Source organism: Haliaeetus leucocephalus, unplaced genomic scaffold (genome assembly GCF_000737465.1).
Source record: "Haliaeetus leucocephalus isolate CR32 unplaced genomic scaffold, Haliaeetus_leucocephalus-4.0 Scaffold678, whole genome shotgun sequence".
In the NCBI taxonomy this organism is placed as follows: Eukaryota; Metazoa; Chordata; class Aves; order Accipitriformes; family Accipitridae; genus Haliaeetus; species Haliaeetus leucocephalus.
In genome coordinates, this window is record NW_010973114.1 from 3,371,728 (window position 1) to 3,386,468 (window position 14,741).

At 48.8% G+C, this 14,741-nt stretch overlaps 1 protein-coding gene across 2 annotated transcripts in view; it reads left to right on the forward strand.

Annotated features, from left to right (window-relative positions):
- Positions 1 to 3,309: 3,309 nt before the first annotated feature.
- ATL1 (atlastin GTPase 1) overlaps positions 3,310 to 14,741 on the forward strand; it is a 28,247-nt gene continuing 16,815 nt past the window's right edge. For both annotated transcript variants that reach the window (XM_010579769.1, XM_010579770.1), the window contains exons 1-5: positions 3,310 to 3,351; positions 10,662 to 10,909; positions 11,271 to 11,405; positions 12,256 to 12,360; positions 13,096 to 13,146. In XM_010579769.1, coding sequence (XP_010578071.1) covers positions 3,348 to 3,351; positions 10,662 to 10,909; positions 11,271 to 11,405; positions 12,256 to 12,360; positions 13,096 to 13,146 — 543 coding nt within the window. In that variant the 5' untranslated portion in view covers positions 3,310 to 3,347. The remainder of the gene's footprint in view (positions 3,352 to 10,661; positions 10,910 to 11,270; positions 11,406 to 12,255; positions 12,361 to 13,095; positions 13,147 to 14,741) is intronic.

The window sequence follows — 14,741 nt, forward strand, 5'->3', positions numbered from 1 at the left end:
GCCCGGCGTATGAGGGGCTCTGTGCCCCACACAGGGCCGGACACCCCCTCCCCCGTGGCCGAGCCCTCCGTGGGGAGCCCTCCGGCCTGCCCTGACCTCCCTCGTCCCCATCGCTGCTGTCCCCACAGCACCGGTCCCCAGTCCCAGGGTGGGCAGGGGATGTCCCCTCAAGCCGGGGGAGCAGGAGTCCCGCTCACCCCACCTTCCACCTTCAGATGGAGCCGCCGCCGGCCTTCCCCGGCAGGTCGCTCCCGCAGAGGTTTTTTTTTTTTTTTCCACATTTCTGGAGGCTGTAGGGCTTTGTTGGTGTGTCAGACCCTCCAGAGAGGGGCCATTTTAAATCCATCCCTTTACCAACCCCGCCTGGTAGCAGCATGGCCAGGGAGCCGAGCGGGATCACGGGGAGGAAGAAGTTCTGCCGCGTCTTCCTCAAGGCTTCCCTTCTCCTCTGGAGCCGCCTGCCTGCGGCCGGCCTGGATCCGCCGGCAGCTGCAGCTTCCCCATCGGAGCCGAAGCTGATCCCGCAGGTGGGCCGCGCCGAGCAAGCAGAGGGGCTCCTGGTGCCTTTTGCCCTGTGTACAGCCAGGGCTGCATCCAGCGCTCAGCAATGTATCGCTTTACCAACTTCCACTGACGTGCTGTCTGTTTCGTAGAAAATCAGGTTTTATACAGCCATTTGCCGTTATTTGAGGCTGCTGAGTAATTTGTCATTTCCCCCGAGTTGTATTCCATGTGAACTTGCTCATCAGTGCTCGCGGTATCCTGTCTCGTCAGGCAGAGCAGGTGAGCTGGGCTGTGATGTTTAGATACACAAATTACATTCTAATTTGTATAGATGAGTGTACTATTTCCCATGGTAATGATTAACAGTTCAGGGACATGTTTGCGGAAGCGTTCAGATAACGGAGTGTGTGATTTGAGTAAACGGAGCGGGTGGTGGTCTTTTTGCAAGAGAGCAGGGAGAAAATGAGCAATGCTCATTTGATCAGCGCCATTTTTAACTGTGACTCTTGGCGAAGGTCGTTAGACCCTACAATAAACTGGAGGGAAAACTTCCCAGTGAACATGCTGACATTCTCAGCTTTGTCTCACAGAGCTGTCAGTCCCGTCTCTGTGTGTGTTGAGTATTGCACACACGTACACGTGCTGGTGCTTTCCCGTCAGATCTTGATAGCATGAGAAGAAAATGCAAATGATACCGAAATGGATATAAATGGAGAAAACATCATCTTGGAAAGTATAGCCTTGGTCCAGCAAGACAATTAGGCACATCCCTCAGTCTAAACATGCTGCTAAGCCGTACTCGAGTGAAATGTGATGTGTCACTGGTTTGATGAACTCTTCCTTAGATTCTCTAAGCTTTGCAAGAATCTGGAACCATCCATGGATCGAAGTGGGTCTTTGTGGGATCAGCTGCCTTCTGCTGCAACCCATCCACAGGTCAAAATCATACCCTATCTTCCACAGAGGTTTACCTATTCCTAGAATGATTTCCTGGCACTTTACCAGGCTGGTTGACATTGCAGCTAATAAATTAGAGAGCAAAATGCCTGTATGTTTTACTAGGGGGAAAAAATAGCCCCCTTTAATAGAAGTGTGCATTTACACAATAGAAGCTCATTGCCCTGAAAGATGTGTTTACATCCAGTGACTGCAGCATTGTCTGGTGACATCAGTCCATGGGGTGACTCTTCCACTGCTACATTTTTCAGCCTAGCTGGTGAAGGAAGAGTCTCAAGGCTTTTAGTCAAACTAAGTCAGAAAGTCCTCACTGTGTTCTAAAAATGGGCTTATGGGTCATTAAAAATATTATGCTATTTTGAAACAGATCAAACTTTGCCCTAGTTACTCTCTGGTTAGTCAGGCCTGAAAACAGGCAACCCTTCTCCCTCGTTTCATAAAAATAATTTGCTTTTTTAAAGATCACAGAGCAAATTAGGGTGAGTGAGTGTATGGCACCCAGAAGAAATTGCCTCCGGTCAGCTATCAAAGCTGGGTTACTGTCACATACGTACATCCCCGGGAGCTCGTGTAGGGGTGTGTAATGCATCAAGTGTAGGATTTAGCCCTGGGCACAAGGTCAGCATAAGGCTATGCATCATTTAAGGCTCTCTTACTGAACGTGCTAAGTGGTGCATAGACCTCCCAACTGCTGCTAGGTGCTGGATGAATGGTTGAGGGAGCTGCAGATGTGTAATTTTTTGTATAATTTTTTGGTAAGAGTAAGGGACCCCACTTTTCCCAAAATAAGGATTGTTAGTCTAAATCCTGTGCTTGCCGTGGTGAAGTCCAGCCAGCTTGATGAAGGTTACACCGACATTTTCCTGAAATTCTTTGGCAGTTGCAGATGCTCAGCAGCCTGCTCCCCCTGATATAGTAAAGCCATTAGAGACCTCTGCTCCCAGTCACTCATTTAAACAGCACAGACTGAAACAAACTGTGTGAAATCTCTCATGTTTCCCATCATGGCCCATGTTGTAATCGGAATGACCCACTCATCAAGAATTCAGTTTCAAAACCACAAAAGCGATTACAGAGGTTATATATACTTCTTGGTCAGGATTTTCAAACTGGACATGAAATTCCATGAGAGCTCTTAAAGGGGCCTGATTGCCAGGAAGGGCCGAGCAACTGTTTTGTTGAGAAGGGACTCCTCTCCAGCACAGGCCAGGCTGAGATCATCAATGCCACACTTTCTGACTGCACAGCAATGGGTTAAGCCGGAAAGAAAAGGATGATTTTGGTAGTCCTTTGGTTTTATTAACTAATAGTGCTAACATCCTTCTGTTTGTCATTTGTTTTCTGACCTTTTATGGTGGATTTTCAGATTCCACTTACTGCCATTTCTTTGTGACTGAATGTTGGGAACCTCCTGAAAAGTGAAAGCTGAGATGTTTCAGACAGGCGGGCCTTTACACAAAAAGCCACTAGATACGAGAAGATTCACGACCAAATTACTAGCTTCTAAATGAGAAAAGAAAATGAAGTGTTGGGACTTGAAAGAAGAGACAAGACAACGCTGCGAGCTAGAGGCCCAAATTGCTAAACGTGATGCTTGGTCTTTGTGCCTTCGGTTTTGAGGCAGCGGCATTGTACAAAGAATTTGAACAGCACGGTCTGATCCATTACAAGATGAGCAGAGGCAAGATCAGCCTGCCTTTCCCCTTTTGGGGGAAGAACCGAGATGCCCTGAGCCTTCCTCGCAGTGGTGACATGGAGCCCTCGTCACGCTTCATGTTGCGTCCGTGCAGCGAGAGGCTTCGGCGCTGGCTGCCTGCCTGATTAACGGAAGGGGGAAGCGGTGTATGGAGTTGGTTGTGTCCTGCTGCATTTTCTCTCCTAAGCCCATGGGTGAGAAACAGCACACATAAATATTGTTTAGGGCCTAGGTGATGTTCATAGGCAGCGGGCCTTATATTAACTCCTCTGGACCATTGACCGCAACCTTCTCCAGCCGGGGAGTGGGTCTGGTGCAGGTATCACCGCGCTCCAGGAGGCACAAGATGTCCCAGGGATCACCTCCAAAAGTCACTTCAGTCTAGAGGGACCCCAGCTCCTTTGTTCCTGCCAGAAATGCTCTCATTTGCTATCAGTTGAAGGAAGGTTAAGTGTTAAGGCGATAAACTAACTGAACACAAATCTCCCAAATGGGATAGAGGCTCCAGAGAAGGCCCTGAACGCTGCCAAGCCAGTACAATGTATTTAAAGCGCTCTGTATACAGAAACATTTTCTCCAGAGTGTAATTGCCTTTCATGCTATATCCTAGGATTTCGTGGCACGTTGACCAAACTTTATTTTCAGGCAATTGTAACAGCAAAAGGGTAAAAATAATTTCACGTCAGAAATTACTAAATCAAATACTGTTGGTGGAGGGAGGCTGGTTGCTGACAAACAGAGCGGATGAAGGACCATACATAAAATGCATGCTGAGGGTGAAGTGGCAGTTTTGGAGACGTATTCTTGCAAGATGCATTTCAGTCATCGTGTTGCACCCGAGTCTGGCTAGGCTTGAATGTGAGTAAGTGAGCAGGCCCAGGATTTGTACCTGACAAATAGGTAATGGCCTTTTGGTAGCACTCTCTTACGACAGTCTTGACGAACACAGGTGAGAATAAGGTTGCCTCTGAGAGTCGCCTGCCTTGCCTTTGCGTGGACATAGCCATGTAACTCTAACGTGACCTGAAACTTCCTGAAAAACTTCTAGAAAAACCTCTGTCTGATCTGCTTTCTTCCCAAGGTAGTTGTGTGCCTGTGTCTCTAAAGCATGCTAATAATGAACTCAGCCTGGGAATTTCACAGCAGTAGGCATTGCTGCTGTTTCAGAGCCAGCTAAGGCACAGTAGCTTCATGTAAGTGGTAGTAGGTGTCATCATTAAAAAGTTGCACATTGGACTTTGGCATTTGAGATGTGTCTGTTGTAACAGACAGGTTTGGTGGCCGCTAATCATCCAAGCTCTTGTTTCTGTCAGCAGTCTTTTATGCAGGAAGGTCCCAAACCACTCGTGTTATCAGCATAATCATTCATCTCCTTGTTTCGTCTGCCAAAGGGAAAAGGGGCTGAGTTGGCCACGCTGTAGCTGAAGCGGCTATGCTGCCAGCTGGATGACTCAGGGCTGGCGGGAAGAAGGTACATTCTACATCTTACCACGGCTCCAAAAAAAGCAAAGGATGAGTACCAAGCCTGGCAGCATTAGCCACCCTACTCAGCTCCCTGCTGCAAGCATGCTGGGGTGCAGAGAAGTGGGGTGCTCGCCAGGAGCACATGGGAGTGCAGGTTGCATTGGGCGGAGGTGTTAACACTGCTGTGCAGCTGGGATAGAAGAGTTGACCCTGACTTTGGAGGGGATAGCTTGGGATCTCAAAGCAAGACCCCAAATGACTATTGAGCGTGGCCTTTTACCTGACATTCTTGATTGTTGAAGGACAGGGCTAATTTTTTACATGACAGTTTTCTTCACCTGTTTTCTAAGCCATGCCCTGCAGCTCCCTGGGTGGAGATCTACATGGCGGGCTGTGTCCTTTACCCATCATTTCCACAGGTATCAAGAACCTGCGTTGCACCTTGGTTCATGGCAGAGCTGTGATTGCATCTGTACTTCCGGTCTGGGGAGGTGCAAGTGATATCCTGCTTGGGCACGGGAAGGTCCGGCTCTGCCTTCCCATTCACTGCTGCATTTCCCAGACCACCAGCTCCAGGCATAAGGAAACAGGCTGGGGCCTGAGGGAGGTACATGTGTACATGTGCCACTTCAGAGGGGCTCGGTGGCTCTGGTTAGTGGGTGCTAGCGCCTGGTGTTTCCCCTCCCTGGGTCTGGGGTCCTCTGACTCCGTGGGGGTGTCACAAATCCCAGCAGAGGTGTGAGCAGGATGGAGGGAGGGTTGTGTGGCTGTGTGGTCAGCCGTGCCCTGGGTGTAGGAGGTGCAGGTAGGATATAGAAGGGGGTGATGAACGTGTGTGTGTGTTGTTAAACCCAGCTCAGGTGGCTTTCTGAGGGCTAGGAGCCCTCAGAGAGTGCGGTGCAGGGAGGTTTGCAGATCAGTGATGGGTGTAAGAGAGGGCTTTACCCAGCCAGGCTTCCCTGCTTCGTCCTCTCAAAGACAGTGTCTCCCAGGAGCACCTCAGTCTAGACACCTTATGGCAGCCCTGGGCTGAGGGAATTTGCTAACTCATAGCTGTCCAGGCCAGGCTCCCACGGCGGTCTCAGTGCTTCGGGATGCAGCTGTGCCCTGCCATGCATCCTTTCTGCAGGATCCTGTCTGATCCTTTGTACAGGATTGATACAGGTTATTGCTATACAAATCCCCTCTGCCCTGGCTGTCCGGTATATATGCTTTGCTCCAAGGCTTTACTTCTCGTTTTTCCCTCATTAGCTGGATAAGATGCAGAGCTCTGCGCAAGCCTGTCTCGGAGAGAAGGAGAGGATGTCTGGTGCATGCTCAAAGCGATGCTGCCTTTCCCAGCCTCCTCAGAGCCTTGCTGATGATCGTTGGCTGGTTGTCGTACTGAGGGGGTAGTTCAGCATGAATAGAGTGAGCAGAACTCATGTCACAGCAGCAGCCGCGCTGAATGCGATAAGTGCAAGGGAGACTGCAGCTCGGAGAGAGATGTCTTTCTTTGCCAGTGCCATTTGCAGAGGGCAGATAAGCTTCCTGGAAGCTGAAGCTCTCTGGAGGATGTGCAGAGGGATCAAGCCTGACTGTAAGGTCTGTTCAGTGCTTGGCTCATGGTATCGTTGGTGGCACTGTGATATGTTTATAATGTAGACAGCTGGGGTAAACACAGCTTCAGAAAGGATCCGCACAGCTATTGCTGCTGATCGAATTAATCCCTAGAGGGCTGCTGATAAGCAACCTAACCTGATCGATACATGGATGCTCAATTCCAGGGAAATAACAAGTTAAAGCTTCCCATCAAACCTCTATTTTCTCTCTTTGGTAGGTTCTGTTTTTCCATGCAGTAAAGTAATGTGGTTCCAAGACCCTCAGAATAGCAGCGCTGCATGACATCTGTGTATTTTAGCGGGGTGATCGGGGCCCAGGCTGCAGCCTCTACTTTTCATAGCCAGTGCTTAGATAGGTAAGGGTCCTGGGGTCCAACCTGGGAGAACAAGAGCAGGGTTGGCAAATTGACTTTTTTCAGGGTCTGGTTAGGCAGCCTGTGTTTGCATAGATGATGGGTCACGGCTGCGTTTCATTCTCTGGAATGAAATGTATTTATTGTGCAAACTCATTTAAGGAAAAAGCTGACTTTATTAGTTGGTCTCTGGAAAGCAGTCAGCATTTCTGTGACCTGTTCTTCCATAGCTAAGGAAGAACAGGCTTAAGCAAGCACTCACCAAAGGTACGTTGCATAATTACTGACGTGTAATTTATCTCATTTATTCTTCTGTAGGAGCTTAAATACATTAGACATCGGCTGTCAGTCTGTACACAGGCACAATGTGAAATATGCTGTTTTAATTTATTTAATCTTAAGGAAAAATAAGTCCTAGAGCAGTTGAAGAATGCTTTATTTTTTCCTTAGACTCTGTACAGTATGTCCTGTATTATGGGGCTGTCTGTATGAATTAGGCCATTTCCTTGCTGCTGTCTGACAGCCCAGTAAGTATGAATGCAAATTCTGATCTCCTTCACCTTTCCACTTTGAATCACCATATGGAAAAGAGACGTGGATTCCACGCCGCTTTAGAGTCATGGAAATGAGCTGTTAGGAAATGGGGAAAAGGAACTGTATCCTGGCAATTTCTGAATGAGCAGCTTGAGAATTGACGTAATTGCAAGGCGCCGGGAGAGAGCTGACAGAAAGGAGGAGTCAAAAGTTAGAAAATAAGTGAAAACAAGAGTGTGTTTAGGAAAGCTTAGCTCTCCTTCCTTTCCTTTTTGGCCAGATGATATTTTGCCATTGCCAGGTACAACTTCCTTCAGAGCAGGTAACTAATTTATTCTGGAAAGACCAATTAAAATAATCGATTTCCAGTAATGCGCAGCCATCTTATAAAATAATCTCTGGCTCTCCAATGCAGCAGATAATCTAATAAACAGAACATGGAAGTTTCATCACAGGGAAACAAATATGAAAGATAGTTTGGTCTGCAGATGGCGTACGAGAAAGAAGCAGAGATAACAGGGCTGAAATTAGTTCAGAGACCTGCTTAATATAATGCCTTTTCTCCTGATATCTCCAATTAACTGGGAAATTAACATATCCTGCTCGTAATACTTTGTATTTTGCCCCTGTGTGGTGCAAACAGCCTGGCTTTCCTAGTGTTCAGGTGGTGGAAGCAAGGACATCCCCTAGGAGATCACGGCCGCTTTGGACTGTTACCTGTGTCCGGAGGCATCCTCCCAAAACCTGTCAATGTCTGCTAAAAAAAAATATGCTCCTTACAGATTCTGATGTTTTGAAGGGACAACACAGTCACCTGTCCTCTGCACTGGTTGTCGCTCTTTCCAGCAGCTGAACTGGAGGGAGAAGAAAACCTGGGAGATCCCATCCAGGCACTGGCAGCAGGAGGAGGGGGAATCTGGCACCAACTCTCCCTCTGGTAGCAGGATGGGAGGGACTCAGGTCCTCAGTTCCCTGTCATGGTGCTTGGATCCTTGACCAGGACTGGCAGTCCATTCAGCTCTCTGAGCTGGGGGCATCCGTGCTGCCTTTGCCTGTGCTTGAAGCCTGCAGACAGCAGGGTTTGTGCCCATCTTGGGCTCTGGCTGCAGCTCCCATTACTGCTAGTGTGGGACGAGTAAAATGCTGGTCCCCCTTGCCCTCTGTCTGCGTGCCCGGAGGTGGGACTCGTCTGGTCTGGGGAGGTGGCACAGCTATTTCACCTGCACCCCTGATGGCTTGGCTAGACTCAGAAATGTTTAGATTTAATCTGATTTACAATTTTTTTCCTGCCTGTGCCATGAGTCACATCCTATACAAGGATCTGTCCGCTGTCCTTTCTGTGCAGCTGTAAAAAGAAAAAAGAATTGGACTCAGTTAGCTGAGCAGGGCGTTGGGAAACACCGCGGGAGAGGAGGTATTTCCTATCGTAGACTTTATATGGCACTTGCAGCATGGCAGCGCTTAAAAAGAGCACGTGAGCCTGTGGCCCTTTGGCACCTGTCCATACTTAACGTGTTGGGAAGATCTTAATGCTGGAAACGGTGTTTGGTGTGTGCAGCAAGAGGACTGACTGCTTGGAGGCCTTCGTTTTTCAAGTCATTTGGTGATGTGTGCCTGGATCCTAGGTCCATGTATTTGAAACAGGAAGTTTTTTTTTTTTTCCTGGAGGCCCCTAAGCAGTGACACAGGGCAGGGGCTGGTGTTTGAAGGGAGTTTGGTGCTGCTGGTCCCCGGCTGCTGCAGTCTGGTGGAGAATCTAGCTTTTCAGAGCGTTTGGGACTTTTGTTTTGCTAAAAAACCTCCAAGCATTGGGAAGAAAAGATCTTTGTCTTTCAACTGTGAGCAAAGAAGGCTTGTAGTATATGTCCGAGAGCCACCAGAAATCCCCTAGCAACCGATATTTCGTTGCAGGATTGTAGGAAATCAGAAACTCATACAAAAGCACTGCTGTTATTTAAAATATGAAGTTGCTGCTAGAGGCTTCTTTATAAAGAGGCCCAGAATGGGCAAACCCTATTCCTCTTGGTATTTATAGCTTGCCTTTTAGCATGTGCACACATAGTCCTTGTGCTTTGAAACAGCTGGGACTGTCTGAAAACTGGGTCCCCAAGGTCAGGGTCTGAAACAGAGACCGAGGAGGTTTAACTTGAGGCTACCGTGTTTGGAAAGTTGCAGTCTGAGCCAACAAACCAGGAAGCTTTTGTAGAAATGTGGGGGAACTTTCCATCACAAGCTCCCTTCCCTGCTGGCGAGATTTCACATGGCTCTAGGTGAGCTGACTGGCATGATTAATCATCTTCGGCATCTCTTTCCTGTGCTGGGAAGTTTGGACACAGCAAAAGGAAAATTACTGGAGCTGGCCTGCTCTTTGCAAACCCCAAGGCTGCAGCGTCTGTAGATGGCGGGTCTTAAAACGCATCCGTCTCCCATATTTTGCGGCAGGTACACAAAGCAGCCCAAACGGACCATGAGGCCATTAACAGCTGTAATCGTCTCAGCCGCGTTGGCCTGGAGGATCGTGCGGGTGATACGTATCTGTCTGGCACGCTGCCATTACCGAGCATGGATGCAGTGACGGAATGCTGGGTCCCTGCCCGTCCCCTCCAAAGGCTCCTGCTGCAGCATCGTGCTTGTCACTTCTCCCCTGTCCCGGTGGGGAGATGAGACCCTCTTGTAAGGCCGTATGAACAATACACAGACTGGGCAGCACTTGCCTCTGTGCCGGCGAGCAGCTCTGCAGGGAACCTTGCCATTTTGAAGTGGGAAAGTGAGCAGTGCCTGTGCTTTGCATATTCTTCCCACTTGGGAGTGAAGAAGTGGCTTTTATCAGGATGGGCACGTGTCTTCGTGGCCTGGTTCCTGCTGGGGCTGTCTCAGGGGAGGCTGTTGATGGGGCCGATGGCAGAAGCAGCAGATTACACTTTGAGCATTAGTGCAGACTGCAGATAGAGCAGGACTCTGCTGTTGCTACAGAAACAGCAGTCGCACAGGATACATAAAGGCAGCATCCTTTGATAGAGACATGAGGTACTTAGACACCTCAGCTTGAACTCTGCATCCATTTTTGAGACCACCTTCAGAAAAGGCTTGGTGGGGAGAGTCCAGAGGAGAGCAGTTAGCTGCCTAGACAATGCGGTAGCAAGGGATGATCGAGGGGCTTGGACTTCTCTTTTCTAGCAGAGAAAAAGCTAAGGGAGGTGTTATGGCAGTCTTTGTGTATGTAAGAAGTTGTTGCAGACGAGAAGAGGGTGATCTGTTCTCCATGTCAACTCTTGTAAGACAAAAACTAATGGGTGTGTTTTGTCAAGGGAGATTCCAGCAGGGAACTGTCTGCCTGCAGGGAGCACACGGACGGGTGGCTCCAAAGTGGCATGGAGTCTCCATCAAGGTGTCTGAGGACAGGTTCAACAGATGTCTGCTCTGAACGATGCTGTTTTGGGGTGGATATTTGGGCTAGCTGGCTTGTTACCACCCTGTCCAGCCCTGCCGTCTCTGATTCGGCACTTTACAGAAGAAGGAACTTAACAGCTCTTGTTTAACTTGTTTACACAGGTAGTTTTGCAGAGAAGACTTACGAGTGGAGCTCAGAGGAGGAGGAGTCCGTGAGAAAGGCAGGACCAGTGCAAGTCCTCATTGTTAAAGATGACCATTCCTTTGAACTGGATGAAGCTGCACTGAACCGTATCCTCCTGTCAGAGGCTGTCAGAGATAAAGAGGTCGTGGCTGTGTCCGTTGCTGGAGCTTTTAGAAAAGGAAAATCATTCCTGATGGACTTCATGCTGCGGTACATGTACAATAAGGTATGGCTCCAGCTCAGGTGGCTCTTCCCAGGGGTATGGTGCTGCTGCTCATTGCTCCCATGTACCACCCAGGGATGAGCTGGACAAGACGCTGGCGTGGTGCTCTAGGAATGCTCAAGCCTTTCATTAGCGTGGGCTTCACAAAATGAAATAGAGCAGATCCTTCCACAGCCCTGTGCACCAGTGGGTCTCTGATGGACTCTTGACTTCGGAGCAGACATGTTCACATTTGCTGCCCTGTAGGAAACCTGTCTTATAGGGGCTGCCCTCCTCCAGCACTGGGACGGAGGCAGCACAGAGGGAAAGTGTAAAACCAAAGTGAGATGAGAACTCCAGCAACTTCTTCTGTTCCTACCTGCAGGAAGCAGTAGACTGGGTTGGAGATTACAACGAGCCTCTGACTGGTTTCTCCTGGAGGGGAGGGTCTGAGCGGGAGACAACTGGCATTCAGATATGGAGCGAGGTTTTCCTGGTGGACAAGCCCGATGGTAAAAAGGTGTGTGCTTCTTTGTTGCATAGCTGTCTGTTGCTGGTCAGCTCATGTTTCTTTTCCAGCTTTTGTAGGACTCTCCTGCCTTGTCATAGGTGGCTCAAATGCCTGTGCAAGTTTAAAGAAGGTCTTCAATACCATATCCCTAATTTAGCATGAGTGTGTTTAATGCAGTGAGTTGATATGACGTCTAGGTGTCTCTGATATGCTCCCTAGGTGTCCCTCTAACCGTGGGCATCCCAGAGTTTATTTCTCTGCTGTTCCCAGGGTTCTTGAATCTGAGGTCCTTGCAAACTACTCCCCTTTCCTAAAGCAGTAGCTGTAAAACGAGTGTCTTCATTAAGGGTGGTCAAATACAATGCAAATTGGCTTTTGGGGCATCCTGCAAATTCAGCTTGTAGCCAGGAATATTTGTATTCATCTACTCTTTAATGAAGAACCCAACACCAAAGTGACACTGAATTATTCATGGTGTGATTTCTGATACTGTCTGAATGTGGTTTGGGTTAAGGAGGGGTGATATGCTGCCATGTTTGGCTTCTGTGACATAAAGCTAATGCAAACTTGGGAAAAGACCCATCTGCACTGACACCGAGTGTGGTTTCCTCCTCTGTGTTGCATAGCATTCATTTTGCTGCCTGCTGGAGTCATCACGCTGTCAAGAGCGACTGGGGATGCTCTTTTCCTTTGTCCTCCACCAATTATAAATCTGAGGCAGGAGCAATGAGATTCCCAGTGCAATAATGCAGCTGACATTCACCTCCCCACCACCCCTTTGGCATTTGGGAGTGACTTTGCTTGGATGCAGATGCTGAACAGGTGCATCCAAGCTGACGTAGAGCTTTCTGCCTCTCAGGTTGCAGTGTTGCTGATGGACACTCAGGGGACCTTTGACAGCCAGTCCACCCTGCGGGATTCAGCCACCGTATTTGCCCTTAGCACAATGATCAGCTCGATACAGGTAAGAAGGGGGATGTCTCCAGGAATCACTTCCTAAAAGGTGGTGGCAAAAAACTAGTGGCTTGGCACCAGCCTAACACAGCAGCTAGCCAGGGCCTTTGATGGGAGGGACAAAGGCCAGCATGTTTGCTGCACTGAGTGCAGGATTCATGCATGACTCCATCATCACAGGGAACAGTCTCATCTCCTCATCTCACCCCAAGAACAGGGGCAGCAGCAGATGCACCCTTTTGCTTCCAGCTACCAAAGAGAAAAGGACCTTGGTCTGGGGAACTGGGTGTGCATTTGTCTCAGTGCTGCTGGAGAAGCTTCTGGGCTGGAGTTGTTCACAGACCAGGTGGTTACGGCATAGCCTGTCTGGCCTTTGCTCTTGGAGGACAGTGTGAATGGGATGGAAGCTGTGTCTTGGTACAGAGCTCAGCACGTCACAAAAATGGGGAAGAAGGAACATCATTTGGACCTAATAGCCTTCCAGGCTGGTGCATGACAGCCCTTGCTGCTCCCATGCTGGAGTGTTTTGCTGCACAGGGAGCAGCAGTGCCTGTCTGACTGACAGTGTGAGTCTGTCCAGCAGTACAGCTGTGCTTGGGGCCTGTCTTATACTAGCACCATGGGCCAGCTGGGACTTAGGCTGTGTCCCTATGGTAATGTCATAGGCTTTAACCACACCGACCCACACATTGGCTCGAAGGACAGGCCATTCTGAGTGCTCTGAAGTTTTTGTTTTTAAATGCAGGTTTACAACTTGTCGCAGAACGTGCAGGAGGATGATCTGCAGCACTTGCAGGTGAGACCCTTGTCCCTGCTGCTCCGTATCACTGAGGTGCCCGTATTACTCTCCACACTGGCAAGCTACGTTGCTCTGCAAAGGCACTTTCGCATTCATAGCCACAAAATATTTTTCAGTTTCCCAGTTCTCATTTTGGTTCATGGGCAGGGAGTAACAGTCACTTGGTTTGAAACCTGTCTTGCCTACACTCTTGTAGTGTGGCTTCTGGGGGCCTGGGTCCTTTGGCAGTGCAGTCAGTGGGACATTTGCCAGGAGGGACTGTTCCTGTCTCTGGGGCCCATGTCTTCCTTGAGGCTGATCACCTGTGGAGCTGGAAGGGGTCCATGGCTGCGCTTCGTGCTGCAGCGGGTGGCTGGAGGGCACAGAGAGGCTGAAAAAAACCAAGGCTGTTAAGTCAGGAGACAAAAGTGACTGAGAGGGGAGGTGGTAACGGTCTTCAGCTGTGTACAAGGTTGCTGCAGAGTGGAGAGCATTATCTTTTCTTATGTCCGCAGTGCACAGGACCAGTTGTCATGGGTGGTGCTGCAGCCAGAGAGGATTAAGTTGACTTTCTAATGGTGAGGTTAGAGGAGCATCAAACAGACGGCATAGTACAGGTGTAGAGTACCCATCACAGACCATCTCGGTGTGGTGCACCCATCACTGGTCCGCCATGAACAGTTTGGATACAGTTCACGCTGGCCTCTGTGTCCTTCCGTGGGATTATACTGGGATTCCTCAGTGAGCAGAGACCCATCAGAGGCCAGGACTGTCCCATGGGGCTGGAAACATGCTATGACTTGTAGCAAGGGGCTAAAGTGACTGGTAATAGGGAGGAATCCAGGGTAGTTAACCATGTATTGGCTGTACTCCTGCTGCTGTGAGCATCCATCTGCTGCTGCCTGAGTAGGGGCAGTAAAAGTGCTCATTTGACTGAAGTGACGGGGAAGCTGAAGGCAGAGGTTGCACTGTTCACACTGTAGGGCAGGATCTTTGCATCGTTAGAAGAAGCCCAAAGAAATTAGGAACTGGTTTATAAACCTGGGTATTGACATCTGGTGCTGGCTCAATACAAATGACCCCTAAGGATAATGACTGTTGAAGACAAGCAGCTAATGGGATTTTTGTGGCACAGGTGTCCTGCCCATTTCCTGGTATTACCTCTAGCTTTCTCTTCTGTTTAGGTGATTGATTGATTCATTAGGTAGGTTTTTGCAGGACCTTAAGAAAAAGGAAAGAAAAGCAAAAGTCCAGCTGGAAAAGTCAGCATTTGAAGACTTCTGTACTATTTCAGTCAGTAAATATTTTTAACAATAATGCCCTTTTAACATTGAACTTATCCAATGCAACTCTGATCTTTCACTTTGGATTGTAAGCCATTATTGTTTAACATGTTGACCCATTTCTAGGCATCTGTGAAATACATTATTGTGCCTTCAGTTAGAAATTACAGTCCAGAGAGATTGGAGAGCCTTCAAATCTTGCTGGTAGGCTGATCTTACAGTCTTTGCACAGCGGGGGTTTGCAGGGAAAGTACTTATTTCTGAATTCATTTCCGCTTCTTCCCAGAGTGTTTAAAGAGAGCAGGGCTCCGGCAGTCCCCTGTAGCACGT